The sequence below is a fragment of the Podarcis gaigeae genome, assembly GCF_964106915.1.
Source record: "Podarcis gaigeae genome assembly, chromosome: 2".
NCBI lineage: Eukaryota > Metazoa > Chordata > Lepidosauria > Squamata > Lacertidae > Podarcis > Podarcis gaigeae.
The window spans coordinates 74,189,336-74,217,000 of NC_139679.1; the positions used below are offsets into that span (position 1 = coordinate 74,189,336).

At 41.8% G+C, this 27,665-nt stretch overlaps 1 protein-coding gene and 1 long non-coding RNA gene across 2 annotated transcripts in view; one reads left to right on the forward strand and one right to left on the reverse strand.

Moving 5' to 3' along the window:
- The window catches only part of MAPKAPK3 (MAPK activated protein kinase 3), a 72,518-nt gene extending 66,170 nt beyond the window's left edge, over positions 1-6,348 (forward strand). Inside the window, exons 10-11 of the mRNA XM_083726633.1 lie at positions 1,025-1,105; positions 3,934-6,348. Of these exons, the coding sequence (XP_083582759.1) occupies positions 1,025-1,105; positions 3,934-4,092 (240 nt within the window). The 3' untranslated portion in view covers positions 4,093-6,348. The remainder of the gene's footprint in view (positions 1-1,024; positions 1,106-3,933) is intronic.
- The window catches only part of LOC310838863, a 71,192-nt gene that overhangs the window by 8,069 nt on the left and 35,458 nt on the right, over positions 1-27,665 (reverse strand). Inside the window, exons 2-3 of the long non-coding RNA XR_014561182.1 lie at positions 27,526-27,570; positions 991-1,069 (exon numbers count right to left, since the gene is read on the reverse strand). This is a non-coding gene — a long non-coding RNA (uncharacterized lncRNA). The remainder of the gene's footprint in view (positions 1-990; positions 1,070-27,525; positions 27,571-27,665) is intronic.

Below are 27,665 nucleotides of genomic sequence, written 5' to 3' on the forward strand. Positions count from 1 at the left end.
CTCCAATCAGATCATTTGTGTGCTTTTAAGAGTTTTCCTGCTCTCCCACCCCCTTTCCTCCTCCCCTGCTATTTTCTTATCCCCCCCTCCCCACCGTGCATGCAATTTTTGCATCAGTCTTTAAAAAAATATTATTCAGCAATGAGCATAAAGTTGTGAGCGTATTAAATAAGTGTGAGTTGCAAGTTACGTGTAGGAAAAAGAAAATCTCCTTTGTGCCTCAAGTGTGGCAGCCTGCACTCCTTTTCACTATTAGACTGTTTCTGTTTCATTTTGACCCCAAGGTGTTGTAGAATACCTAAATCTTCCATTCTTTTATACTGGACCTTTTCCTATGGTGCATGGCTTGGCTTGGTTATGCTGTCTGGAGCTGCTCTCCTCTGTAAGGACCTTCCTGTTGCACAATTGCTTCCATGCAATTAGCCCATATTGCATAAGCCCAGGGGGCAGCCCCAGGCAGCATGACCAAGTGTCAAGAATGATGGGAGTTGTAGTCCAGCAATATTGGCTATCGCTGGCACAAGCTGATATGAAAGCAAGAGGGCCTGGAAGTCATGACCTCCATGCTTATGTGTTGAAGCACGGGGTTGATCATTTTCACATTATGTAGAAATACATTTATTAGAGCCCTATTACTGAGTTGGAGAGGAGTGCAATTTGAGAAGCACAGGAACAGAGGGAGCATATCACCCTTTACTCTCCTGCTATTTTCCTGCTCCGGATTTACTCTTCCCTGGCAGCTTTTCACTCTGGGGTTTCAAATGTGTGTTTGCCCCTCAGTCTTATTCCATAGCTGCAATCCTATGGAAATGACACATATTCCAGTCATATTGAAAACACAACTGTGCTTAGCAATGCAGCTAAGTATGTTTTTCTCTCTCCCTCCTGTTGCTTAGGAGACATATTTATACAATTTTCTCAAGACTTGTAATTACTTCATCAGCAAGGACGATGAGTGGTAATGTGTGAGTGTGTTATTGTCAGAATTACTGTTTCTGAATAGCTGCTTCTTTGGTTTCCTTAGCAATCCATGGTGGTGCCACCTACCCCTCTTCATACTGCCCGGGTTCTGCAAGAGGATAAAGATCACTGGGATGAAGTGAAGGTAATGATCACATATATTAGTAGGCTGGGCATTCGTCAGAGATAGTTTGCTTGCTTTTCTTTCTGAACATCTTTTACCAGCTCATTACCAGCATTTTCATAACGATTGCCCAACTATACAGAAATAACTGATTGAGATGTTGTCTATATTCAACCAAGGGCAGACTCTAGCACACATGTCAGTAAACCATGAGCTGCGGGTTGCATGCTGCCCATCCCCTCCACATGGATGCCCAGTCTACCTTCTCAATACTGAATTTTTTGCAGTGATGGGGAGGAAGGTGCACAGAAAGAGTAATTCTCTGTGCAACTTCCATGCAAACCACACTCCTTCCAACATGCCAATAGCTGTTTACTGGTCTTGGGGAGGACAGTGGTTCTCCAATTTACCAAACAACTCTTTGACAGGCAAGCAGGAGCGTCATCTCTCCCTGGTGGGGTGGACAGAAGTCTGCCCTTTTCTGATCCATAGGGAGAGGCATTGAGTGTGTGCACATGCATACCCAGGCCATGCCACTTTGTGCCCTGACCCTGCTTACTGGTATTCAGCATCTGAGTGACTACCCACTTCTGCATGTGACCCTCAGAGGCAAAACACTTTCCAGCCCTACACATAGCAAAACAGTATGTTTTAAAACAGTGTTTCCCAACCTTTTCTCAACCATAGCCCCCCTTCTGACATTGCTTCCTTCCTGTGGCCCCCCATGGGCATAGCCAGGGGGCTGGGGGGCAGGGGAGCAGCTGCCCCCCTTAAGTAAAAATCAATACAAATTTGAGATTCTGCCCCTAGTAACAAAAACCTGCCCCCCTGTTTTGCCAATTAACTTGGCAGGTTCTTTAAAGGATCTTTGGTAGTCAATATATGAGGGAAAATATATTTTTATTTCAACAGAATAGGACAAACTCCTGAAACAATAACAAAAACGAAACCCCAAACGGTAAACCTCCTTAAACCTTCTTATACAGCAATACAAAACCCTCTACCATCAAGAAAGAACCCCAAAGGAACAATTCCAAAGCAACAATTTCCCCCACCAGACCTTCACCCACTTACAACACCAGATCAAACTGTGGGCTACTTCAGCAGTGTTTGGTCCATCCTCGTCCGCCTGACCACATTGCCCTGCACTATTTGTACCTGCCTCAACCAGGTGGGGCTAGATATCTCCACCACCGCCACCCATAGCAACGAGGGCTTCTAATCAGGGCAATCAAGCCCGAGTTGGGCCACCCTCAAGGACAGTAGTCCTGCAAGGACTCACAGGAAGGTTTGGCTGTGTAAGGCCAAACTTACACCTCCTCTATTTTTCTTGTGCATTTTCCATTACATCCTCAACAAAAATTCTGGCTATGCCCATGCCCCCCTCCAATCAGTAGAAAGGTAGCTATTTAAATGTTTTGTTTGCAAATAGAACATGTTTTATTCATATTTTTTAATAATTTATCCAAAATACAATTACACAAAATGATAGGAGCATAATGAAATATTGTTAAAGCAGGAAAACATAGAATCATGGAGCTGGAAGGGACCCCGAGGGTTATCTTTCTACTGCAATCCCCTGCATCGTAGGAAACTCAGCTAAAGCATCCATGACAGAAAGCCATCCAACCTCTGCTTAGAAACCTCCAAGGAAGGAGAGTCCAGAACCTCCTGAGGGAGAGCCATCTTCCATGTATTATAAAAAGTAAACAACACTTATTTGACCCAAGTAATTGACAGAGAGTGGGAAACCTTCAGATATAGTCCCAAAGGCGCACAGGGAGAATTTTAAAAAGCAAGTGGTCTTCACTGACCTGGTGCAAAAAGATCGTCATCAGGAGGAGCCCTGGCTGCCTGGATAAAACACTATAGCCCCACACATGCTTACCTGGGAATAAGACCCACTGAACTCAATGTGCCTTTCTTCTGAGTAGACACTTAGTTATTTACTAGATGCAAGTCAGCAGCACCAGACGCCTCTACTCGGCTAGGCACTGGGGTGGATTTCACCCCACGGCTTGCAGAACTGGGCTAACACTGCTGACCGGCCCTGTGCCCCTCAGCAACATCCAAAGGCCCTGATCCACTAGGTGCTGGGGTGGATTGCACCCTGCACCGTCAAGCCCAAGCTGCCACCAGGCCCAGCACTGGCGGCAGCAACAAAACAGCTCCCTCTCAACCAGCCCTATCCATTGCCATCCCACCACCACACTTACCTGACCTGAGGGGTTCTGGATTGTGGGCTCTCCTGGTCAAAACAGGAGCCTCAGTGATTGCCCCCTCCCAGAAACAAACTAAGACTGCTCCAAGAAAATGCACGTGGCAAAAAAGAGTACTAGGCCCTGGTTGGCCCACCCCCTTACCTGCTTGCGATTGGCCAATCGGGATTTTTAAAAATGATTTTTTCCCTTCACTTCTCACTTCCTTCTATGACCCCCTAGCCTCATGCTGTGGCCCCCCATTTATGCATTTTTCACCTGTGACCCCCTTGTAATATCCTTGCCCCCAGTTGGGAAACACTGTTCTAAAGTATTAAAATATTGTTAGTGTTAAAATAAAGTCCTTTCAGTAAGGATTCCTGTAGCATTGTGTTACTTATTTCACCTTGGTCCTTCTAATCACTTTGTCAGAAATGTTCAATATAATTCTGCATATGTGTTTCTTTCATTTAGCTGCACAGTCCACTTGGGTAGAATATGAGCTCTCTTATGGGGAAGGGCACAACTCTTAGTCTTGGCTGGGGGAGGTCAATGGAGATCTGTGACCAGAGGGTTCTGTTTTCACCTGAACATGGTAGGAAAGTGGCCTCCACTTCTTAAGACCTAACTATTGCCTCATGTGGGTTTTAGGAGGAGATGACTAGTGCTTTAGCGACCATGAGGGTGGACTACGACCAGGTAAAGATTAAAGATTTGAAAACATCCAACAACCGTCTCCTCAACAAAAGGCGCAAGAAACAAAAGCAAGGAGGCACCTCTTCAGCATCTCCAGGATGTAACAACCAGTAAAGAGAAGAGTGGAAGATAAATATAAAAAAGAACTATTAATTCAAATGGGTTCAGCTCAGCTTTTACACCAAGAACAAAGGGTGTACATCACTGAAGCTTTAAGTGAGTTGACCTACAGAGAAACTGCACTGTGGCATCCAAAATGCAATGTTCTGGAACTTTTTATGCGAGCACTGTGGGTTTTTCTAAGGGATTTTTTTTGTTTTGTTTTTAGCATTGTTTTGTTTTCTCCCTAGAGTTCCAGAAAACCCTAGAATTCCAGTGGAAGCTTAAGATGTGTAGTCTACCAACTAGAGGCAGTGCACGTTCCATACTTATTCACAATGAGCACAGTCCAGCCAAGATTAAGGATGTTTACGTCCCCTTGATTTCAGCCAAAAATATATTTAAGGCTGTGCTCAATTTTCTCCAGTTGGATTCAATAGGACATAAACCTGCTTAAATTTGGCTGGATTTATGTCTAGCATTTCTAAGAGAAACGAATTTGTGCCATCTCCTGTGGCATAAGCCTCATGGACAGAAAGTTCAAGAGTCTGGTAAGGAAGCACACAGAAAGGAATTAGGCATGTAAGCTTTCCATGTGTGTATTCCTGCTTGGTCTTGATGCTTTTGCTGTATTTTATTTTACTTCTAGGGTTCATGCTGTCAACTCGCACAATGCCCACCTGAGCAAGGAAGCATTGCTCCTGACTTTAAGAGAAAAATGTTTACATCTTAATAATTTCTTGTGTTTCCACTTTCACTGAAACATGGGGGTTTCATAGGTGTTGGTAAACATCCATTTCTGTTTCGCTAGAGCCATGTACACTGGGAAGCTGCAACTGACCATGGCTTCCTTCGGGGACTATACATCAGTATGACTCAGCTGTTCCCTTTTCTTATTTTGTGTGTATGCTACAATTGTTCTGGGTACATAAATATCTCAATCAGTGTTTAATAAGACTGATATTTTTTTAAAAAAATTAAGGATCAAATATTACACTGCAGCAGTCATTATTGAAACTTCTGCAGTGTTGAAATCCAAAGTGAACACACTTGCATGAATAAAATACAAGATTTCAGTTCAAAGAGGATTCTATGTAGTCCAGAACGAAGCCTTCCAGTTCCATTGTCACAGGTGGGGCTTGTACTTAATGTAGAGTGCTGGTTTCTAACATCTACCATTCTGTGCACTGAATTAATAGCAATCACATGTTAGACCTTGCGAGCATCCTGTAAGCAGTGTAAAAGTTAACAAAGTTGGTGAGAATGCTCCAAAATTCAAATAACTACTCATAATCACTGCATCAAGATGCACATTATTACAAATTTTCAACATATATATGAGGCTTACTTGACTGATGAAATTTATGATCAACCACTTTCTTTTTCAGTATGTTTTGTGTTAGAGTGGACATGGCGAAATGTAAAAAAAAAAAAAAAGGCACTCAAGTTATTTGAATAAACACTTATTACAAGATGGTAGCAAAATCCATCTGGAACAGCAGTTGTGCCAAACACTCCTCAGTGTCTCAAACCAGGGAAGATTCTTCATCTTCTCATTCAATATCTCATGATAGACTGGTCATAGGACATGCTGGTCACATGCCATCTATCCTTAGTCAACCATTCCATCATTCATCAGCTATTTCCAAAAACAAGGTGCAGATGCCTACAAATGCAAGCCCATCTATCTCCACTTCCAGCCCTTTGCTTGAGCTCTCAGATGTGCTATGTGGTTTGGAGAGGGTAAGAAATATCAAGGATTTCTACATGTTGCTGTTAACTTTTCCAAACCTTCTCACAGGGGAGGGAGATCCCCAATCTGCCTCAAGGCTTCTGCTTCTGTCAGTGGGCTCAAGGAAGAGGTACAGGCTTCTAGTGCAATTTGGGAAAGGTAAAAACAGTGGCAGGTGACTCCTACTGTTCCTTTTGCAAACTGCAGCACAAATGAGATAAAACCCATCATCTCCCCTAAGCCCTCTCCACATGCTAGAAGACTTCACAGGAGGGGATTTGTGGCTACTGAGGCAAGCCAAGCCAATATTTGTAGATCTCCGCGTAATAATTTCATTCCAGAATTACAAGGATTACTGGCTTTGTGAATCTGCAGTGCACAACCTCTCTATTCTTCACTCAGTGCCTCTCTTTGATGTACAGGTAGACATTAAACTGTTATTAAGACACACTGGATAAACCTATGAACTCTTGACTCTTTGTGAAATATTAACATTTTGCATATGTTAATAAATGGTGCTTACCATTTTTTTAAGTGGACCCTGCTTCCTCACTGTGATTAATCTATATTAGTATTGGGGCCCTGCACCAGCTTCAGCTATAGGAAGTAAATGTTCACCTCTGCCACGCCATAAAAGAAGCTGCATTTGAGAACAGAAATGTAATTTGAATTCTGAAGGAATTGTTTCTGCCCAGTAGGACTTCTATATAGATAAGAATGCTATTTCCATCTACTAATTAACTAAACTTTAGAAGCAGCATGTTAGTAGTAGTAACTGAACAAGAATGAGCCCAAACCAAAAGGCATAAAAGGATGACTTTCTAACTGGTTTGTATGTCAGACAGACTCCATAAATGTGAAGGTACAAATTTCCCAAGAGTTGTGGAAGGGCAATAACTTAGTGGTAGAAGATGTATTTTGCATGCAGAATGTTCAAGGAACAACTCCATATCTCCAGGTAAGATATGAAAACCTCAGGAGAGTCACTGCCAGTATAAACACTATTAAGCTACACAGAAAAAAGATCTGAAAACAAGAAGAACCTGGTGGGCCAGGCCAAAAGCCCATCTAATTCAACATCCTATTCTCACAGTGGCCAACCAGGTGCCCATGGGAAGCCTGAAATGACCCAAATACAACAGTCTCCCTATTTGTGCAATTGGTATTCAGAATCACTTATGCCTCTTATCTGGTATTCATAGGTTCCCAATGGGGTTGGGGGTTTATTGGGTCAATCCTGATTACTGGTAGAATTTTTCAGTCCTCTGGGACATAGTCGCCAATGGATAAATCCTGCCACAAAGTAAAAAGGCTTTTACCCTTGAGCAGCACAAACACTGGACATACCAGGGAAGGAGGGAGAACAAGTCCTGTTCAGTTTTTACCGCAGTGCCCAACGTGTCCGTCTCAAAGCATCCAGATGCAGCAAAACAATTACAGCATTGTTTTTGGCTTTGATTCAGTTTTCCTTAAGCCTGGGGTGTGAGGACAGATTGGAAAGGGAAATGTCTAATTTACCTATATTTCTGTTTTCTTATCACTGCCAGGCTCTCTCTTCGCACATTGCCATAAGGGTCAGAGAGAGAATGTAAAACCAGGGTAGTAAGGGAACTTGTTTATTTATCCCATTGGTATGCCATCCCAGTTCCAATGAGCTCAGGGCAATCCATGTGTGGTTAGCCCATTTTATCCTCCCCAAATCCTGCAGGTAGGTAAAGCCATGGTCAGCCAGTGATGTTGATGACTGAGCAGGGATTTGAAACCAGGTCCCTAAAGCCTAATGTAACACTGCACTACATTACACCACAGTAGCTCTGGCCATACAAAGCCTGTCACTCCTTCTTTTCACTTTCTCCTGTTCCCTACTTTTAAGCTGTGTTTTTTCCCCATGCAAAGATACATGTTTGCGCCACTCTGCCGCCCAAATTCCACATTTATTCTGAGATTTTGATGGTTGTTGCCATTCAGGCAATTCTGCAAATAAATGAATATCCTTTTCTACTGAAAACCTTTGGAATTCACTGGTTGAGCAATATGTGCCATAATTTGCATGATGTCATTGCAATAGTCTGCCTATGCCTTATGCAACAGAAACACTAGAACTCTTCTGGATCAGATTCTGCCACCCTCTGCATTAAAACTAAAAGCCTGAGCAATTTAGTCTGAAGGACATTAATCTTTTTTGTTAGAAGTTGCATCTGTAGACATTAGACTACAGAACTGATGCTATGCAAATCATGTTGAAACTGTCATACACTATACAGAGACATCTGGGAACATCTGATGAAGCACCCAACAATTTTATTAAAGGACAGGAATAAATTAAACAGTTGAGAGAAATTGTACAACTACCTCCTTTGAGAAAGAAGGGGACATATTATATTTCTTCAAGCTAAAATTAGCTGTGTTAGAGGAATTAATTACAAAAGGGAAATTCTCTGTATAGTGGACAAAGATTTGCTCTTGGAAGACCTAGTTTCTGCTATCAGATCATTATGTGGCCTCTGTGTACTAGGTCTCACTAGAGAATGAAGAACTCGATAGTTTGATTTCTGGCAAAATCTTTAATGCTCAGTGCATAGGGAAAGTAGAGTTCAAAGGTACAAGTGCTATGCACGGCTGAGTAAGCTAAGAACACACTACTTTGTGTCCCATTATATGTTATTTGTTATATGCTCTCAGCTACACTGGTGCCTCTGTGACCTAGGCAATGGAAGAGGCATCAGCATCAGCTCTGAACCAGGCTGAGCAGTAGACTCGTGAGAGAATGGCTTGGGACAATCTCAGTTAGTGCTGGAGATGGTACCAGGCTTGGAGGTGAGGCTGGCATGAGAACTAAGGGCACCGGGGACACAGAGTGCTTGGCTGAAGTGAGAGGGGATGAGGCAGAATGCTGGGGTGAAACACTGCTGGAACCCTTCCCGATACCTGACTCCTCATCTGTGAATCCAAAGTGAATCCTCTTGAAGCCTGGACACCTCCTGTCCCAATCTACTGGGCTCCTCCCTGGGGTTGTCAGCTGGCAACTCCTCCAACTGCTCATCCTAGTCCCGGGACTCAAGACACTCTAGAAGACTGCAGTCCCTGATCTCTTCTCCTGCTTTGAATTGGGAAATCTTCACTGAATACAATAAAGATTGTAAATTGAAAATAACAGCAGTAAAACCAGGAGATCTTACTGCTGTTTATTTAAATCTACCGTGGTTTGAGGATATTATGACAAAAGTTAACTGTTAACACAGTAGAGCAGCATGTAACCACCCTAGAAAGGACTGGATGTGCAAAGCACAGAATGCTTCGGAAAGCTAAGACTGCTGGGTGTGCACATGCATCTTGGGTGATCACAGGGGATATCAACTAAAGAAAGTGGTAAAGGATCTTCGAATGAGTAAGCAGCAACATACACCATAATTAACTGAATGAGGTTTGTTCCTTTCATCTTGATTCTGTAAAGATAGGCTACGTGGGATTATTTCTAGCGTCTGAACACTGGGAACTGCCATGTCTTGTCTACCCTTTCCTTGAACATTCTTCTATCCAAGGTACGTAAGGCACTACCTTTTAAATGGAAAGCATTTGCCTACAATGATGAAAGTTGATGGGAGTTGTGGTCCAGCAACAGCTGGAGCACCCCATGTTGGCCACCCTTGCTTCAGACTGCCAGTTTAGTTACACCAAATGCCCTGAATCGTGTCATCTTGTACATGGCCCTTAGCCAGGTATGTCTACCTTGTCTTGTGTTTCGGGTTCAAATTTCCCACATTTGAAGAGCAATTTTGTGGTCAATGACTCAGTATCAAAATATGTAGGCATTCCATTGGGATTCCTTATTTTTCTTAGCAGCAGAAAAATACAACTGCTTACATGCCTCTCTTTCTACTGTCTTATTTAATTGTTGCTTAGAGGCAGCTTATGCCCCTCCTAAGATGCTCTGCAACCCGCCCCGCCCCCCAATCTCTCTTATGTGAGGCCTCTAGCATGGTCACAGTTCCTTACTTCCCCAATTTTCTTTCCATACCTCACTTCTGTGAAAAATACAGTGTGACAAACCTTTCTCTTGACATGCTACACTTCAAACCTACTTTTAATTATAAACCGCTGTCTTGCTGCTTCATTTCCTAATTGAGGAAGCACAGCATGCAGTCCTGGGACTGGATTTCTCTTAACTCCTTATTGCCCCAGGGTCGGCTGTCCAATTAAAGAGCAGCTCCTGATTTGCCCAGAGACTGAAATAATAGGATGATCATCCTGCCTGTTCTCTGTTAGGTTAACATCCTGTCCTCATTTCAGAACAATTTTCCATTTCTTTTTAAATCTAGAGATACAACTGACCTTTGATTGAAACATATCTATGGAATGTGTCAAGTTCATGGAGGCTGGGTAGGTAGCCTATTTAGAATTTGCCCATTAGTGATTTACCAATAATAATGTTAGCCTTTGTGGGACCTACTTTTATATATCTGGGAAGAAACTTGTCATTTGTAAACTGAGCACAGTCTTTTATCAAAGTTCCATATGCTGTGATGAAAAGACCCCCCTTGTGGTTACACTGTGAGACCTTGGATATCTTTAAATAAAAAACAAAATAGACTTGACATTTCCATGAGACTAGGCAGATGAGTCACCTTATAGGAAACACCAGTGGCCTGACTTGCCTGAGAGCTATCTCACATCCACTATGCCTTAAATTACAATATGCTTATTTCTGGAAATGTAAGTTATAGCTTAATGCATGGGTCGGCAAACTAAGGTCCGTGGGCCGGATCAGGCCCAATTGCCTTCTGGATCTCACATGGCGCTGCCGCCTCCTCCCTCCCTCATCCTGGCTTCTCCCAGCCCTGCCTAGAGGAGAAAGGGGGCTGGACTTTGTTGGTGCCAGCAGCAGCAGCGCTTGAGCGGCCGCCATTTTAGGCAGCCCCTCTCCGGAGCCCTTTCGTGTGCCGTTCATCATCCTGCTGCCACCAGCCCCTGCCACTCGCAAGACACAGGTAAGCAACCACCAGGGCTCATCCGGTGCTGTGGAGAAAGGGAGAGGAGAGTCGTGGGGGGTGGCTTATAGTCCAGCCCCCCACAAGGTCTGAGGGACAGTGGACCGGCCCCCTGCTGAAAACGTTTGCTGATCCCTGGCTTAATGGTAATCTTGAGGGAGGTGTGGGCAAACTTTAGGTATGCAATATTTACTTTGTATTCAAGTAGAAGCCTGAGATCCGCCAGCTGAAGCTGGCTGCAAAATGGTCGTGCTGGGAATGGAACCAATTACCTACATTTCTCCATGAGCATTACACTGGGATGACCTGCAGACACAAATACAACTCTGCATCTGAGTTACTACAGATCAGAGATTCTAACTGTCCGATTTAGGCCCTAAAATGGCTATTATTAAACAATGGGGAGTTGGAAACCCTTGTAGCTCTGCTGCAAAATCACCTACATAGACAATCCTGTTCTGCATCATTAGCCTTTTAATCACTGGTGACACACGGGATTGGTTGGTTCCAATTTTGCAACTGACACTAAATTCCGGTTCCCACACCTTATTGGTTAAGAGTCCCAAAGGAAATTTTAACTCTATATGTTACCTTTTGAAAAGGGGAAGATTTTCGACTTCCGGGTCGGCGCCATCGCCGAATGGCGGGCTCCCTCCGAGCTCCGGAGGGAGCCGGCTTGGCAGGGGCTGGGTCCTACCGCACCGGCGATGCGGGGACCCTTAAAAACCACGGCCAGATTGAGGCCGTGGACATGGAGACTCGGCTGGCACCGTTAGCGCCCTCCCGACTCGTGAAGGAGCCTTTTTAAAGGCTACGGATCGGGTGCCGGGGAGAAGCGTGGTGCTTTGAGTTCTCTGCTATCCCTGCCGAGCGCAGCCGCATGCCATCCGGCGGAGAGCGCTGACTTCTTCTATTGAAAATTCGGCTCTAAAGAAGAACCTGTGAGTAATTGGAATATGGACTAAAAAAAAAGGGGGATAAATTTTTAAAATTCGGAGCGAACGGGGGAGGTGGAAAAAAGGAAGTCAGCCTACCCCTAAATTGTAGAAGAGCCAAAACAAAGGACTGGACAACTAAGATCGTGTGTAACCTTATCTTGCCGAATCAGCAACTTCGCGAGGGAAAATTATAAGATTGAGCTGGAGGAGAAAAGTGGAATTGTTTTAAAAAAAGCAACCCCCCCGGAATCCCTGGAGCGATTCGTGAAACTGCCTGGAGAAAAGTGATGGAGGTTTTGACAGCTGTCATAGAGCTGTCAAAAAGGAAGATTAAAATAGAGACTTTGTTATGAGGACTTTGCCGGTTATATTTGTTACAAATTGAATACAAACTGTTTTAAATATCGGTCAACAAGCTACTTGGTCTGGTGGATGTGATTCTGGAAGGGAACTTTGTTACTGCAATCCACCTAGAGGAGCCGAGGGACATTGCATGTGTTTTTCACAGGAAATGTGAACAGTTGAATGGAACTTTCAATCTCCTGGGAAACTGCAGGAATGGAACACTATTTTGTCTACAGAGGTCTACACACTACAGGAAACAATGGAACTATTTGTTGGAAAATGAAAGGAACATGATGTAATGCTTTGCTTCAAGAATAACAAACCTCTGCAGAGACACTAGAAACTTTTGGAAAAAGAACATTTCTGTGGGAGAACAGAGAAATAAAAAGGAGGAGAATGACTGATAAGAACAAGGAAACAACAAGAACTGGACAGAACTGGGGGAACATTTGGGATATTCAGGTTTGACAAGCTTATGGATACAAAATTGGAGTTTTTACTCCTGGATATAAAAACCTGGATAGAAGAAATGGGCCCTTACTTGATAGACTCCTTCTACGATTGGACATCCGTAATTAAAGACTGGCAAAGAATCGGAGGGATATAGTGTAATGTGGGAACTCCAGGAAGATATTAGAAGTGGAGGGATAGGTGAAACGCAAAGGGGAAAGAGGGGAGGGAAAATTGGAATCCAAAGGCTGTAAAATTATTATTTATATTTATCTTATTTTCATCTGTACTATGTTTGAAAGGGGGAAACCCGTGGAAGGGTATAGATCGATCTTAGGGGACGAGAATTTGGATAAATTGGGTTATCGACGAAGAGTGTAATTTGGGGATAAGAATTTGTTGAATTTAATTGCTTATTTGGAAGATTTGGAACACAAGAGGGGGTAGGGAGGGGAAGTCCTAGTTATTGGCAATAGATTGGATTTAATTTGCTTTGATTTGTTCTAATTTGGAAAACCCTAATAAAAATTATTATAAAAAAAAAAATGAAAAGGGGAAGATTTTCTGTGTGTGTGTGTGTGAGAGAGAGAGAGAGAGAGAGAGAGAACTTTTTTGCCCCTTCAGGAATTCTGCCCTGTGTAACTTTAAATATAAAAAGGAGCAGATGCTATTACCTAGATCTGTCTCCAGCCCTTAAGTAAAGTAGTTGCAAAATAAGAAGGGATTATCAAGCACTTTAAATTCCATGGCAATATTGACTAGCAGTTGCCCAAAATGACCGAGAGAAGCAGCTTTTCATGACAAAATATTTGGGCTAGGCATAGCAAAGGGGGCAAACAGAAGAAAACATCCAGGCTGCAGTCTTGCATATTAATCTGATTTGACTGCTCACCTGGTACAAAGATGCCATAAACCCAGTTTAAGCAACTGGCTAGGCCTTTCGCCCTCAAAATGTGGAATCCCTGCATGACATGGAGGCTGCATTGGCCGTATTTGCCTTCTGAGGTACCTCACATTGAAACAGTACTGATGATGTCGAAGAAGGACACCTTCACTTTCTCTTTCAGGGATCCCCTAGCTTTAGGTACAATTGTGAATGGCTGCAAAACACTCCAAGGGCTAAGAATTGCACCTAATTGATCCCATGTGGGATGAAAAATTAAATTATAGCAAAACAAGCAGGGCCTTTCTCTTCCTAGGCTGGCAGCCAAGTCCAGCTGAACTCTGCCTAATGTTTAGTACAGTAATGTATTTGGTGGAGTCAAGGCATCTCCTTTTCACTCTTCTCTTGTGGCACTTGTCCAAGGACTGAAAATTAGAGGGGGATCAGAGGTTGAAAAAAAAAATCAATAGCAGCTCAAAAAGCTATCTTGTAACCTGAGTGGCTGTGAAATGGATTTCTGCTGAATTTCGCTATGTTAAGACTAATGAGATTTTTTAAAAGTTATTTCTGTTAAAATAATTACCATCACAAACTATGTGGAAACCATCTCTTTATATATCTTAATACAGGTCATCAGTGCTCCCCAGTTGTTTCTCTGGCTGATCAGTTTTATTCAGGTCCATGCAATTAAATGCAATGAGTATTTAGTTCACAACAGCTCTCCTGAAATTCCCTTTCTTATGCCTCTGGGAGGCTTGGGAGACTGTTCTTGGAGGGGGTGTTGCTCTTTATTGCTTAGCGACCAAAATGCCTGCATTCTTAAAACCTGGAACATAATTTAAATGTGAAAAGGGGTGGGTAGACCTGGGAGAGAAGCTTCTTCTGAGGCTAAAATTAGACCAGAATGTGTTGGTGGGAAAATAAAGCTGAAGAAAGCTCACTTTTTCAAGCTAAGATGTTAATGTACTGGTCCTAAGGGGACATTTGTGAAGGGGAAAATACACTGCAAGACTTCATCATTCTAGTACAAAACAAACAGGAATTCTAAGGTGAGGTATGTGAACACACATGTCAGAAATATTACTAATCTCATTTTTTAAAAATTGTGTTGCTGAAAACTCCGATGAATGCCTTGTGTGACTGTTCAAATTCACTTCAACCATATTGCTTCAGGTGAAATCTGATAGTAACTCTAATTTTGATAAAAACAATCTTTTATTTGGCAACAATCTTTAGGTGATCATTTGCTGCCTTGTTTGATTATGACTGTTAGACGATGACTTACCTAAACAATAAAATAAATTAAAAAGTGAATTGAAAATCAGCACTGTTAACACTCTAAATTTTATGTCCTATGACATGCACAGTACCCATTTCTTTCACCGTCACAGTTTTCCTGTAGAAGAAGAGGCAACTGAAAGCAGAGCAAGAAGGTGTATGATGAATCTGCATCTTGACCCCATTCCATAATAGGGGAATGGTTGGTGCAATAGAAAGGAAATGAATTTATTTTTCTCACTAGGATTTTTCATTTTTCCTCTTAGTTTCTCAGCATCCTCTTGGGTCCATTTCATCTAACCCTTCTATGCTTTTACCTAATTAGATCTTCACATTTGCTGCATTGCATCTGAGGAAGCATCAGACATTAAACCACCAATTTTTAGACCAGCATACAGGCAGAGAGATATGTGTGTGTGTGTGTGTTTAAAATGTATCCCAGTTTGAATGAAGCCCCTAAGCATTACTTTACTAAATAAAGATCTGTACGTCAGAAATAATTACACTTGTTTTCTCTTTCAGGGCTTATGTTTTTTTAAAAGAAAAAAAAAGAGGAAGGTTTTTAAGAAGACAGAAAGAGAGAGAAAAAGGCTGACCTAAAATATTTATGTACATTGGAAACAGGAGTCAGGGACTTTGATTTCTGGATTAGCTCCCTGCCCCCCTCCATGCACCCTTAGCTGGCTCTTCTTCAGAGACCCACTGTCATTAATTCGTCATTCTTGCTCACTCTCAATTCCTAAAGCTCCCTCTCAAGAGGACACAACTACCTCACAGAGCTGGTGCACTCTAGGCAAATGCCTTCATGTCACGAGGCATCTGGAGACCTGTCTCCTCTCACATTGTGGAACAAATATGTGTTAAACTGACAGGAGTGTCAGGGTAATCATAGGAAGCTGTTGCAGTACGGCACGGCATGACATTTCATTGATTCGGACTCTTCTTCCCACATTCAAATAAATTCCTGGAGGACCAAGTTGCTATTGACTATTATGAAGCAAATCCTCTGTAACAACACAACTAACCCACCCACCCCCACTTCCCCTGCTTGTGCAGCTCTCTTGCTGAAAGCATTCGAAACAGCATTTCTTCAGCCATATGATAAAAAAATTCCCCGCCTTGTGGTTACGTAGAAATTTGATTTGCACACAACACTTGATTAAACATGTTGGAAAAGAAATGTGGCAAAATCTGTTACTCCATCCAGGCAGCTGAATTACAGGCTTTGTTTGGCATGCTAAACAGCCTCTTGTGCAAACATGTGCTGTTCAGTGCTGAGGCAGATTTCTAATGTGCTTCTGGCCTGCACGGTGGCTCTGACAGAATGAAGCCAGGATAACAGAAGCCACTGGGCTGATTTTTATTTTTTTACCATATCAAGGTTAAAACGTGACTTCAAATGAATTCCTCAGCAAGTGTAGATATGCACACTTATGAGATAAAAATGTAGTTAGTTTTAAAAGGTTCCCATAAATGTGTCCTGATTTCCATCATTCAGGTTTTCCCCTTATTAAATATAACAGGAACTGGGCACAGGCTATTATATCAATTGCCTTATAGTCTGTTCTAATTTTCATTTCTGTGTCCTGTAATATGTAAAAATTCTGATTTCAGAATATTTTCAGAAGTGACTGAAAAGAGCGAGAGAGAATCTAATAATGAGACACATAAAAGCAAAAGCTGAAACGTATTTGCTTCTCCCTTCTGAGAGGTCATTCTTAAGAGTACTGGGGCACAAACCTATGACACAAATTTGCCTCTGGGCAAATTAAGATAGCACTGTGCTTTGCAGTACAGCCAACCACATGGTAAGATACACCACAGACCCATCCATTGGTCAGGGGATCAAGACCACTGGGCAGCCACACCTCGCAGAAATATTTATACAAATATTTATATATTATATACCTTTCACCTTGTTGTGCACACAAATGAAGCAAGTACAAACAGACTCAGAAAGAATGTAATGGCATGGTAAAGACCAGTCTGACTCCATCCATTGGCAAGATAAGGAACAGCTGCTCCAGTGCTTACTTTTCTCTTCCTCCCCCCTTCTTTTTTCCCTTTCATATTGTGTCTAGTAGATTGTGAGCCTGTGGGCCTTATCCTTTAATATCTGTTCAGCACATTAAAATATTAGATGCTTTATTAGTGTATAATCATCACCATTATCATCATTTTCACTTGATGTGAAGCACTCTGAATGACAAATGGATTCATTCATTTATTGAACAAAGGCTGCAGTAGACTAAATGATATTTGTCTTCACATGCTTTTAATCATTTGTTGCTTAATTTATTTCGGAAAGGAGTTGATTTTCCTAGCAGTACATTGTGATTGGTTACTAGGCAAATGTAATTGACAGATACAGAACACAAAAAGAATTGGCTAGAAGTAACCAATGCTGTGGAGTATGTCACATGTGCATGTTCATCCCTTGGTGTCTGCAGTATGTTTTATCATTTTATCCAGTGCTATTTTTCTAGAAAAAGAGATCCTGGAACTAACCATGAACTCTTGTACTCTTATAATGACAATGGCACCCACCTGAGAGGTGCCGGAACTAAGTTCTGGTGAGTTCCAGCTGAAAAAAAGCCCTGATATTATCATATTAATATTAACCAATGAGGTCCTTGTCAGCCACGGTAATCAGAGTTTTAATAGAAAGGCGGGATATTAATACTGCAAACAGAGCCAATACAAAACTCTCAAATGTTGGACAGGATGGCTTCTACAAGAGCTGCTCTGATAACCAGGGTTCAGGTACTGCATTGCTGCTAAAGCTGTACTGAACCCAACTTCATTGAGGGTTAGGGCCCTCGTATTTACGGGACCGCCTCTCCTGGTATGCCCTGCAGAGGACCTTAAGGTCCATGAATAACCATAGTTTAGAGGTCCCAGGCCCTAAGGAAGTCAGACTATCCTCCACCAGGGCCAGGGCCTTTTCAGGGATGGCCCTGACCTGGTGGAATGCTCTGTCCCATGAAACTAGGGCCCTTCAGGATTAAACCTCCTTCTGCTGGGCCTGTAAGACATAGCTATTCTGCCTGGCCTTTAATCTGAAACCAGCCTGATCCTTTATTTCCCTTCTCTTCCCTCCCCCTCCCCTTTTATGAAGATTACCCGCTCTGAGACCCCAGAGCTAATTCTCCCTTGGCCTCCTTGCTGGCCTAAGTAGGACTAATTCAGCCAGCTAGCCCTGGGATTATCTAATGTTTATTGGATGGCTTTCCCCCAAATTGATTTTTGAACTTTGAATTTTATTGTTATTCATGCTTTTATACTGTATTTTATGCTGCTTCTATGTTATATTACAATTAAGTGTTTTAAATTTGTTGTTAGCTACCCTGAGCTCAGTTTTCTGAACCAGGAAGGGCGGGGTATAAATAAAAATTTAAATTTAAAAATTGGAGAAGTAGCTTTAGTCAACTCTCTGCATGCATTCTAGAGGTGCCATAGCAGCTCCATAGCTAATGGCAAGATTTGCACTTTAAGCAGGGATTAAACCACTTGTTATGTATAGTGTCTGTCTGCTATCCAGGCTTAAAGCATTTTCTCTGAGTGCAGAATGAAATTTCAAGTAAATCTTTTAATTAAGTTATAAGCTAAAAGCATTTAAAATGTGAGCCCTTCTTACATATTTTAGTGCTTAATCTTTTATTTTTCTTTCAGACACTTTTAGCAAAGAAACTCATTACTTTTTTTAAAAAGGACATCAATAGATTCCAAAGCTGAAATGCTCCCTTACATATCATTGCATTACTTATAATCTCTTACAGCTGGTTTTAGACTACTGCAATATTTTCCATGCTTTTCCATCAGTTCCATTTACTGTGTAGTTTGATTACCACACTTCAGCACCAGGCTGACAGAGGGATTGTGTCTTTTTCTTATATGAAATGATAGATGTGTACAATATACTTCATCTGGATGGGAAGGTGAAGTCTAAGAGACTGAGCTGGGATCAGGAAGTTCAAATTTCACCTCTGCCATGAACTTACTGGTTAGCCTTAAACAAGCTGCCCTCTCTGAGCTTCAGACTTAATTCTGCATTATGAGGGTTCTGGTAAAGATTACAAGGATTAGATGTGAATAACTTTGAACAACTGAAAGCGCTATACTGTACAAATGTTTATTATGACAACAATCATCATGCTAAAAACAACCTAGGAATCATATCTATGTCACTATTCAGTTTGTAAACCCATATGCATTCCTGTTTGCCAAGCCGATTACGGTAATTTCCTTAACAATTCTGAGAAGATAATTTTAGACCCAGGAAGTGACCCATGTGAGTGTCCCATTTTTAAATGTTAGCAGCTTTCTGGGCAAAGAACTAGGGTGACTTTTGCAATCATTTCCAGTCCTGCAGTTATTACTGTAGGAAGATGTTCCATAGTTGCATTGTGCTCCTGATTAGGATGATTTCTCTCCTAGTACTTTCTCCTTGTGTATTTGATCTGCATTGCCTTTTTAGTGTATTACTGGCAATAGTGAATATTGCCAATTTGATGGTCATCTTCAAACATTTGAAGTGTTGTCACCTAGATGGTGGCCCAAATTTATTTTCTTTTGCTCCAGAGAGTAGAAGCCAAGCCAATGGATTTGAATTACAAGAAAAACGTATTAGGCTAAATGTTAGGGAGGTGCAAAGTGCTTGACAATGGATCAGTCTTTTTGACTGCACTTAACCGTCCAGGGGTCCTTTACGCTACCTTTTGCCTAGTGGACTTTGCTAGAAGTTTTTAAGTAGGCCTAGGGGATCTGAGACCCTCCAGATGCTGCTGAATGACAGATCCCATCATCACTGCCCATTGGCCATGCTGGCTAAGGCTGACAGAAATTGGAGTCCAACAACATCTGGCTCTCTAGCCCTGCTTTTAAGGAGAGGCTGGACACCTTTCAGGGGTTCTGTAGTAGTGGGCTTCCTGCAATGGCAACAGGTTGAACCTGATGACCTCTGAGTCAGTTATTTAAGTTCATTTGAGGTAGAGGTTGGTTGACAAATTCCATGTGGTTGATTTATTTTTTTAAAAAATAGCAGGGGAACTAGCAGTGGAGACAACTTTACTGCAGACAGAATGCTGTGAAATAGGGATTTTATTAACTTCTTTTTTCTCCTTTCTGGATTAATGAAATGACTCATCTGCATAATTATGAGATGCAAAAAGCTGGAGGTGGGATACATATTGAAGGCATTGTTTTTGCCAAAATAACCCCCCTCTCTGCTTCCAATCACATCCACACATCATGTGACTGTTACTCGTAACAGTAAATGCAGGAGGTTAGATTTTCAGAGTGCTAGCTGTGTTGGTCTATTGCAGTAAAAACAACAGAGTTTATTATGGTATAAGCTTTTGTGGGCTACAGGCCACTTCATCAGATCCATGAAGTATAATCCCAAATTGGCAGGCATTACATACACACATGGCTAAGGGGGAGATGGATGGAGAGTGAGGTCAGAGGAAAACAAAATGCAAAAAGATCAGAAGTGATAATTATGTAAAAGCGAACTAGGGTGGCAGCTAGCTGGCGACAACACAAACATCCTGGCAATACTAACATATGGAGCATGATAAAAAAAAATATGCAATCTGGATTCAAGTCACAGATCATAGATTTGAATTTCTTGAGAAAAATGCACTTCAGCGGTTTCCCACTGCAGTCTCCCTCTGAAGTTCCTTTGTTCAAGAATGGCAACCTTAAGATCAGTTTCGCCAAGGCCTGGTAGGCTGAAAAGTTCCCCTGCTGGTTTCTGGATAGTCTAATTTCTAATATTAGATTTCTGCTCATTTATTCCCCCCCCCCCCAGATACTGAATGATTTAATCTATGTAGAATTCAGAAGGGCTTTGCTGGCATACAATGGCATATATGTCATTGAAAAGTGAGCAGGTGAATAAACCCATAATATGGATGACATCACTGGGTCCTCTGATGGATCCTTCTTGCCCAAGTAGATAAGATGACAAAGTTGGCATCTGGTGGTGGACGCCCCCCAGCCCAAAGCTGCCTTCCCAAAGCCGGGTAAGGGAAGCGCAGGGCATTGGGAAGGACCTGTGAGGCTTTGGCAAGGTCCTAGAGCCCTCCTACCTCCTTCTCAAAGCTGGGTAAGCAGAAATTAGGCTTTGGGAAGGTGGTGGGAAGTGTCCCCTTGGCCCCTGCACCCTGGTTGTGCTGCCCTAAATCTGCCTCTGTTCTATTTACAAAAATATTGTAACTTGATTGAATGTTAAGAAGGATGCTTGATCATAAATAATTGGCCACCACTAAACTAGATTGGAATTTGATGATAAGTGAGATTAAGGAAAAGACAAACCCTTTGGGAGAACTATTAGATTATATTTAAATGAGTGGATATAAGATTGCAAACAAGATGATAATTTGCTTGAAAAAACTTTTTAACAATGTAAGTGGGAGCAGGAGACGTGAGAAAGTCTAAACAAGTTATGAAATTTTGTTATGATATAAGCAATGTTGTTTGTTACTTATGCTTTTCTTTTACAAAAATCTTAATAAATATTTATATATATAAAAATAAATAAATCTGCCTCTGTTCTGGTCCCCATGTAATCTCTGTTATGTGGCTTGCTATGGTAGGGTTGCCATATGTCCTATTTTTCCAGGGCACGTCCTCTTTATCATGGGTAGAGTTGTCACAGTGATCCATAGTTAAGAGTAGAAGTCGGCAAAGGTGTTCTCCTTTTTGCTCTTCAAAGTATGGCAACCCTACCCGGTGAGTAGTTGCTTTAGTTTGCGGCTATTTGTAAGCAAGAACATGAGCTGGGGGGAAATCTCCTGAAACAGGGAGTCTCCCATACTTGTGGAAGTTCCCTGTGTGATTTAGAATACTGGAAGCAATGTAGTGTTCATTAAAAATTTCTTTATAGTTGTATGATACTGTGAGAGGGAAGAGTCCAGGCTCAATGATGATACATTTTACTGGTTTTAGTTGGGAGCTGTAAGTGACAACAAGTGATGTTTTCTCATTCTCTCTGTCCCGTGGCATAGGAGTAGACTATTCCTGGATACCAGAGTGTTCTTGTTTCTGTGCTTTTTTACTTCAAAATCAGGGCTCTATTCAACCTGGAGGATTTCTGTAAGAGCTGTTCTTGGGAGCTCAGTGTAATCAGTGGTGTATTCAGATACACACAGATTTATTTGGCGGAGGGGAGGCATACTTTCCTGTTCTGTAGGACTGTGGCCAAAAATAAAGGATCAGTATGTGGCCTATGCAATTATAGGGAGGTTTTTAATGAACAATGCAAAATGGCTGATGTCGGCAACAGCAAAAGAGGTGATGGTACTCCATACTGGAATGCATTATCACAAAAACCCACCAGTTGTATCCAACTAAATTGTGCATGTGGAATGACTTCTGTGAGCACAAAAGAATACAGTAATAGAATTGTAGAGCTGGAAGGGACCTCAAGGATCATCTAGTCCAACTCCCAGCAGTGCAGGAATCACAACTAAAGTTCCCCTCCCTCTCCTCCTTCCTGAGGGGAGGCACAAAAGGAGAGAACAGGCAGGAGATTATCTGTTGCATCCATAGAAGCCATTCTACCTCTGCAGTGATATTGCATGAAACCCTCTAAGATTTGTGCCCCCCCCAAGTGTGTTTGCTATTTTGACTGGACAAAACAAAACAAAATTAATGACTTGTGGATACACATCAATTTTGAGGGTATTTGGAGAACAGAAGTGCGCAGAGAAAGAGAAGGAGGAATTAAATTAATGCAGAAATGGTAAACGAACAGGAAAATTACAGGAAACAACGGTGATCCAAAATGCTGCCAGAAAAACATTGGGGCTGATTCATAAGTTATTCAGAAGTATAAACAGACATATCAAAATTTGACATTATAGAGGTATGGGCCTGAATAATGCAATGTTATCTTTTCAAATCAATAGACCAAATGACAGATTCTAAAATTAGCCACGGATGTATCCCAATCACAAAGTCAGATCTGAAATAAAATGCTGCAAAAATAATAATCCAGGATTCCAGAAGCTTACGGAGCAGAGCATTTGTTAGTACTGCCCTACAAACACTGTAATGGAAAAGACAGGAAGCTACTGGTTTTTAAGTTGTTTTTTAAAGAGTGTCATGGTTGCAATAACTGGCAATAACAAAATTGGTATTGTATAGCACCTGGGACTCAGCTATACAGCTGCAAATAAAATGTTTTAAGTGTGTTTTAAGTACAATATACAATGTGACACTAGATGGTGATGGTGAGCCTTATGGAAAATTAATTTAAAATGCTTTTTTAAAAAGTATTTCCAGAATGTTTTTATATGTGTGTTGGTTCCACCCTAGTCAGTCATTTCCTGTTTGGTAAAAGCAATAACAGAAGAGGTCAAGGGGTACAGTCCAAAAATTGATATAGTTAGAAACTAAGATGTTTAGAACTAGATCTTTTGTTGTCACTCAAGAAACCTACAATGTAACACCTAAATGTAACACTGACCACAGACTCTGGCAAAGCAATTACATAAATATGTGTTTCATTCTGCTATGCCTACTTTTTGCACAGGCCTTTATTAACACCACCAGTCATCTGTGGCCCCAGGAGTCCTGGCTCTATATGCAAAATGCACACAGGGCCATGGGTGCTGTCAAAGCTGATTGTGTGCCAACCATATGATGCACCATTACTTCATCAATTAATTGAAACAACCTTCTCATAGAATATAAAGGACCCACCAGAGTAACCACAACATTATCTGCATAAAATGAGAATAATTCCCCCCTTCCCCCATCTTTATTCAACATTACATTGTTTGAATGTGCAGAAGATCTGTTTTGGCTCCTGCCACACAAGCAATAAGCACTAGCTCAGGATGACTATGTTGATAAATTAGGCTGCATTCCTATATACACTTTCCTGGAAGTCCCATCTAAGTCAGAGGAGTCTACTCTTGAGCAGGCAGACACAGGATTGCACTGTTAATCATCAAAATAAGGAAGGGGGGAAACCAAGAAGAAAGTACAATCTCAGTACTCCATTAAATCTTTTACCATCTTTCCAAAAAGGTGTTAATGGGGTTGATGGCTGACGCTGGGTAGTGAACAAAGACAAACTATTTCCCACATGCATCACTGTTATCAGACAATATCACATAATGACCAATTTCTACCAGAAGTGTATTTGAACTGTCAGTCTAAATGCAAATCGAGCAGGTTTTAAATTACTTTTCATTCTCCTGACAGAGACTTATTGAATTTTAATTCACTAGGTAGGTAATATTTTCAGGACAGTTCCAAAAATCAACTTGCAGAGGAGATGTAGAATTTTATTTTATTTTTATTTCGGCAAACATTAAATTGCCAGAGATAACCAGGTGATTATTTTATTGAGAAAAGTAATAGGCTTTACTTACATATTTAGTCTTCCAAATCTCTTTGTTTTACAATCAATATTTGTGAATATCAATTGGTTCTTGTTTTATAAGGTCATTACCAACCCTGAGCTTTTGTGAATGCAATATTTTTTTAATCTAAATGCATTTCTAGGAACAGAAAAATAAGCCTAAGTAAAAGAGATCAGGTTATTAAAACCTCAAACTAAACAAATAATTGACATAATGAATGAAATAATGAGTGTAGGACACAAATATCCATCTTAAACAGACAGCAGAGTCCAACGAGCACTAAAGGGGCAAACCTGCACACTACTAATATGTGGGCTCAAAAGCAAAGTAAATATGCCATTTGTCAATTTGCTCTCACATGTTTGATTTTTAAAATAGAATAAAAACTTGTGCAGGGAGCTGAATCAAGACTGTAGTGTAGTTGGGGGGGCGGTTAATCCTCTGCCCCCACTGCAGTTTCAATTCGAATCACCCCCAGTACCTGCTAATAGCTATGAGAGGAAAACCCCCATTGGTTCCAGTGAGACGTTTCCCTTGGGAGCATTCATCTCATTGTGAACAGAAGATGTAGGTGGGGCAAATTCCAACTGGGACTAAACTGGGGACAAAGGGTTAAACCCCTACCACCATGCCATAGGTCCAGTCCAGCTTGGGCTTTCCTGTCAGCTACTTATTAAAGAAAAATCCAACATGAAAGGGAAAACTACATGACAAATGTCACATTTAGTTGGGCTCCCTTACTTGTCTTAAATGAGACTGAAACAGCCTAACTGTTTGCAGGAAATCAGCCCATGGCAACTAAAGATAATTTCTTTTCCTCAAGGTGATTATTATTGAATTCAGCAGCCTTTTCTTTGATGATGTCTTTTGGTTTGGTCTGGGAACCATCTAAGTCAGGGGTCAGCAACCTTTTTAGCGGTGGACCAGTCCACCGTCCCTCAGACCATGTGGTGGAAAAAAATATGAACAAATTCCTATGCCCCACAAATAACCCAGAGATGCATTTTAAATAAAAGCACACATTCTACTCATGTAAAAACACGCTGATTCCCGGACCGTCTGTGGGCCAGATTGAGAAGGCGATTGGGCCACATCCGGCCCACAGGCCTTAGGTTGCCTACCTCTGATCTCAGTAATTACACTGTGCTAGCACCAATAAGCTCAAACAAAACAAATAGCAAACCCTACAGAGGAAAAATATTGCATACCCTTGTACATCATGTTTATGACTTTGTATATGAATAATACAAGACCATCTTTTTCCTGTTAAGGATGGGTGCTTGTTTCCTCTTCCTAAAAATCTTCCCTTCCCACTAGACAGCAGTAAACAAAAGGTAATTTCCTCACATCTTCCTAATTCTTAAGTACAAGGTGCATTTCTGCTGGATAGCAGAGAAAAACAGAGAAAAAGATGAAACCCTAAAGAAAACTTAGGACAAGTTCATGGCATAGCAGGCACACCAGTGTTTGACATGTATGAAAGAGAAACATCTCAAAACACCTCTGGAACATGTCTGTATGAGTATTTGAAAATGAATGGTGCCCCTTCATACTTCACATATTTACAGCAGCAGATACATGCCCAACATCAGAGTAATTGTGGTATCATGAGTTTACATAGTAAAGAGATGCACCACAAGGGGGGGTTTGAGGGGCTATGGGCTTCCCCAAAAATTTGAAGGAGGGGGCTGGCCCTCCTCTATACAGTGGTACCTCGGGCTACATACTCTTCAGGTTACAGATGCTTCAGGTTACAGACTCCGCTAACCCAGAAATAGTGCTTCAGGTTAAGAACTTTGCTTCAGGATGAGAACAGAAATCGTGCTCCGACAGCGCGGAAGCAGCAGGAGGCCCCATTAGCTAAAGTGGTGCTTCAGGTTAAGAACAGTTTCAGGTTAAGTACGGACCTCCGGAATGAATTAAGTACTTAACCTGAAGTACCACTGTATTCTTGTGCCTGCGCTAGGCCTCTCCGCAGCTGTAGTGGATCCCTCGGGCCTCTCTGCAACTGCAGCAGGCTCAACTGGGCCTCCCTGTGGCTGTGATGTGCCCCGTTAGGCTTCCTTGCAGCTGCGGTGGGTTTCATGGCCTCCTCCCGCCATGTGACATCACATGTGTATCGAGCATGTGACATCACACACACACACCAGGAACTCCAAAAGTTGGGCAGAACCCGGTGGCTATGATAGCAAACAATGAAGAACCTCTACGTGTATGAATAACTATGTTGTTGCGCAGAACCCCAGCCTCTGAGTGGTGAAGTCCAGGGGTTCCTGCACTTACTCAGGGTTCAGCTTCCTTGGAATGAAGGTCAATGGATACTGCGGTGTCTTTAGGATATATGGGTTTGTTTACACATATATACAGCTTAAGCATAGGATGCGGGAACTCACAGCATTAACACACCATCAAATTTTGCTTCTCCATAGGTTTCCAGGGAAGCCCCAAGCTCACAGCCTCGGGTCCAGCACAAAGCAGATGTGTTCCTCTGTCTCCAGCTGCCAAGAGTGGGGTCTTAATGCCCCAGGCAGCTCATTTTAGTGCTCCTAATGCAGTGGTTTGACACACCCTGAGGCGCATTCCATTGTCTCTCGAGACAGATGGATGCCAACAAGTTATCCAGTAGTAACTCTCATATCAGCAATTTTCAGACCAATAGCCCACAAAACATAATGAGGTTAAATTATTCATTTTTTACATGTCTACAACTGTAACGGCTGCCCTTGAGGCAGGAAGTCACTGCAGCTGTCTTTCTGAAACTTGGTAGCATTCTTGCCCTCAGAAGAGGAGCCTATGGCTGTGGATTTCAGTTCCATTTCTTCCCCAAAATAAAGATTAAAAAAGTTAGAGATGACCCCCCCCAAAAAAAGTCAACATATTGAGCTCCCAAATCCCTTGATGTATTTTCTGTGAGTTGGCAAGCTTAATCCACTTTATGCCTGCAAATTTCATCCACATTGATCAAAAAAGAAAACACATTTTTTCGATTCCCCATAATAGTGAACGATATGAAACAGAGCTTTGTTTTTAACAAAGGTGCCTCAGAACCAAAAGACTGGTTGAATCAGACAGAGCAACTCAGAACAGATTGGACTGCTTCTTGGACAGGCAGATATAGATCTGAAGAATATACTATGGTCAGTGCCCGCCTGTTCTCTTTCTCTCTTTCTGTCTCTTTGTATATTTATACACACAGAGAGAGCGAGACCCTGATGTTCTAAAAATGAATCTGAAAAATTTCACACACTTTTAGCATGTTCTTTCACTTAGGATGATGGATTGTAGGGGGAAAGAGTTGTAGGAGGGGATAAAAACCCCTTCCTCCCTCTTCCAACACAGAAACAAAATAAAAAAAATCCTTCCAGTAGCACCTTAGAGACCAACTAAGTTTGTCACTGGAATGAGCTTTCGTGTGCATGCACACTTCTTCAGATACAATCTGAAGTTACAGACCTACCTGTAACTAGAATCTTCCAACACCAACTCTGTTGCTCCTGTGCCCCTACAGAAACAAGGGAAAGAGAGGGGGAATGGTTTAGGGAACTGAAATAGTGCAGCTGATTTTGGGGGGCAGGGGCAGAAGGGTGGCACAAATAG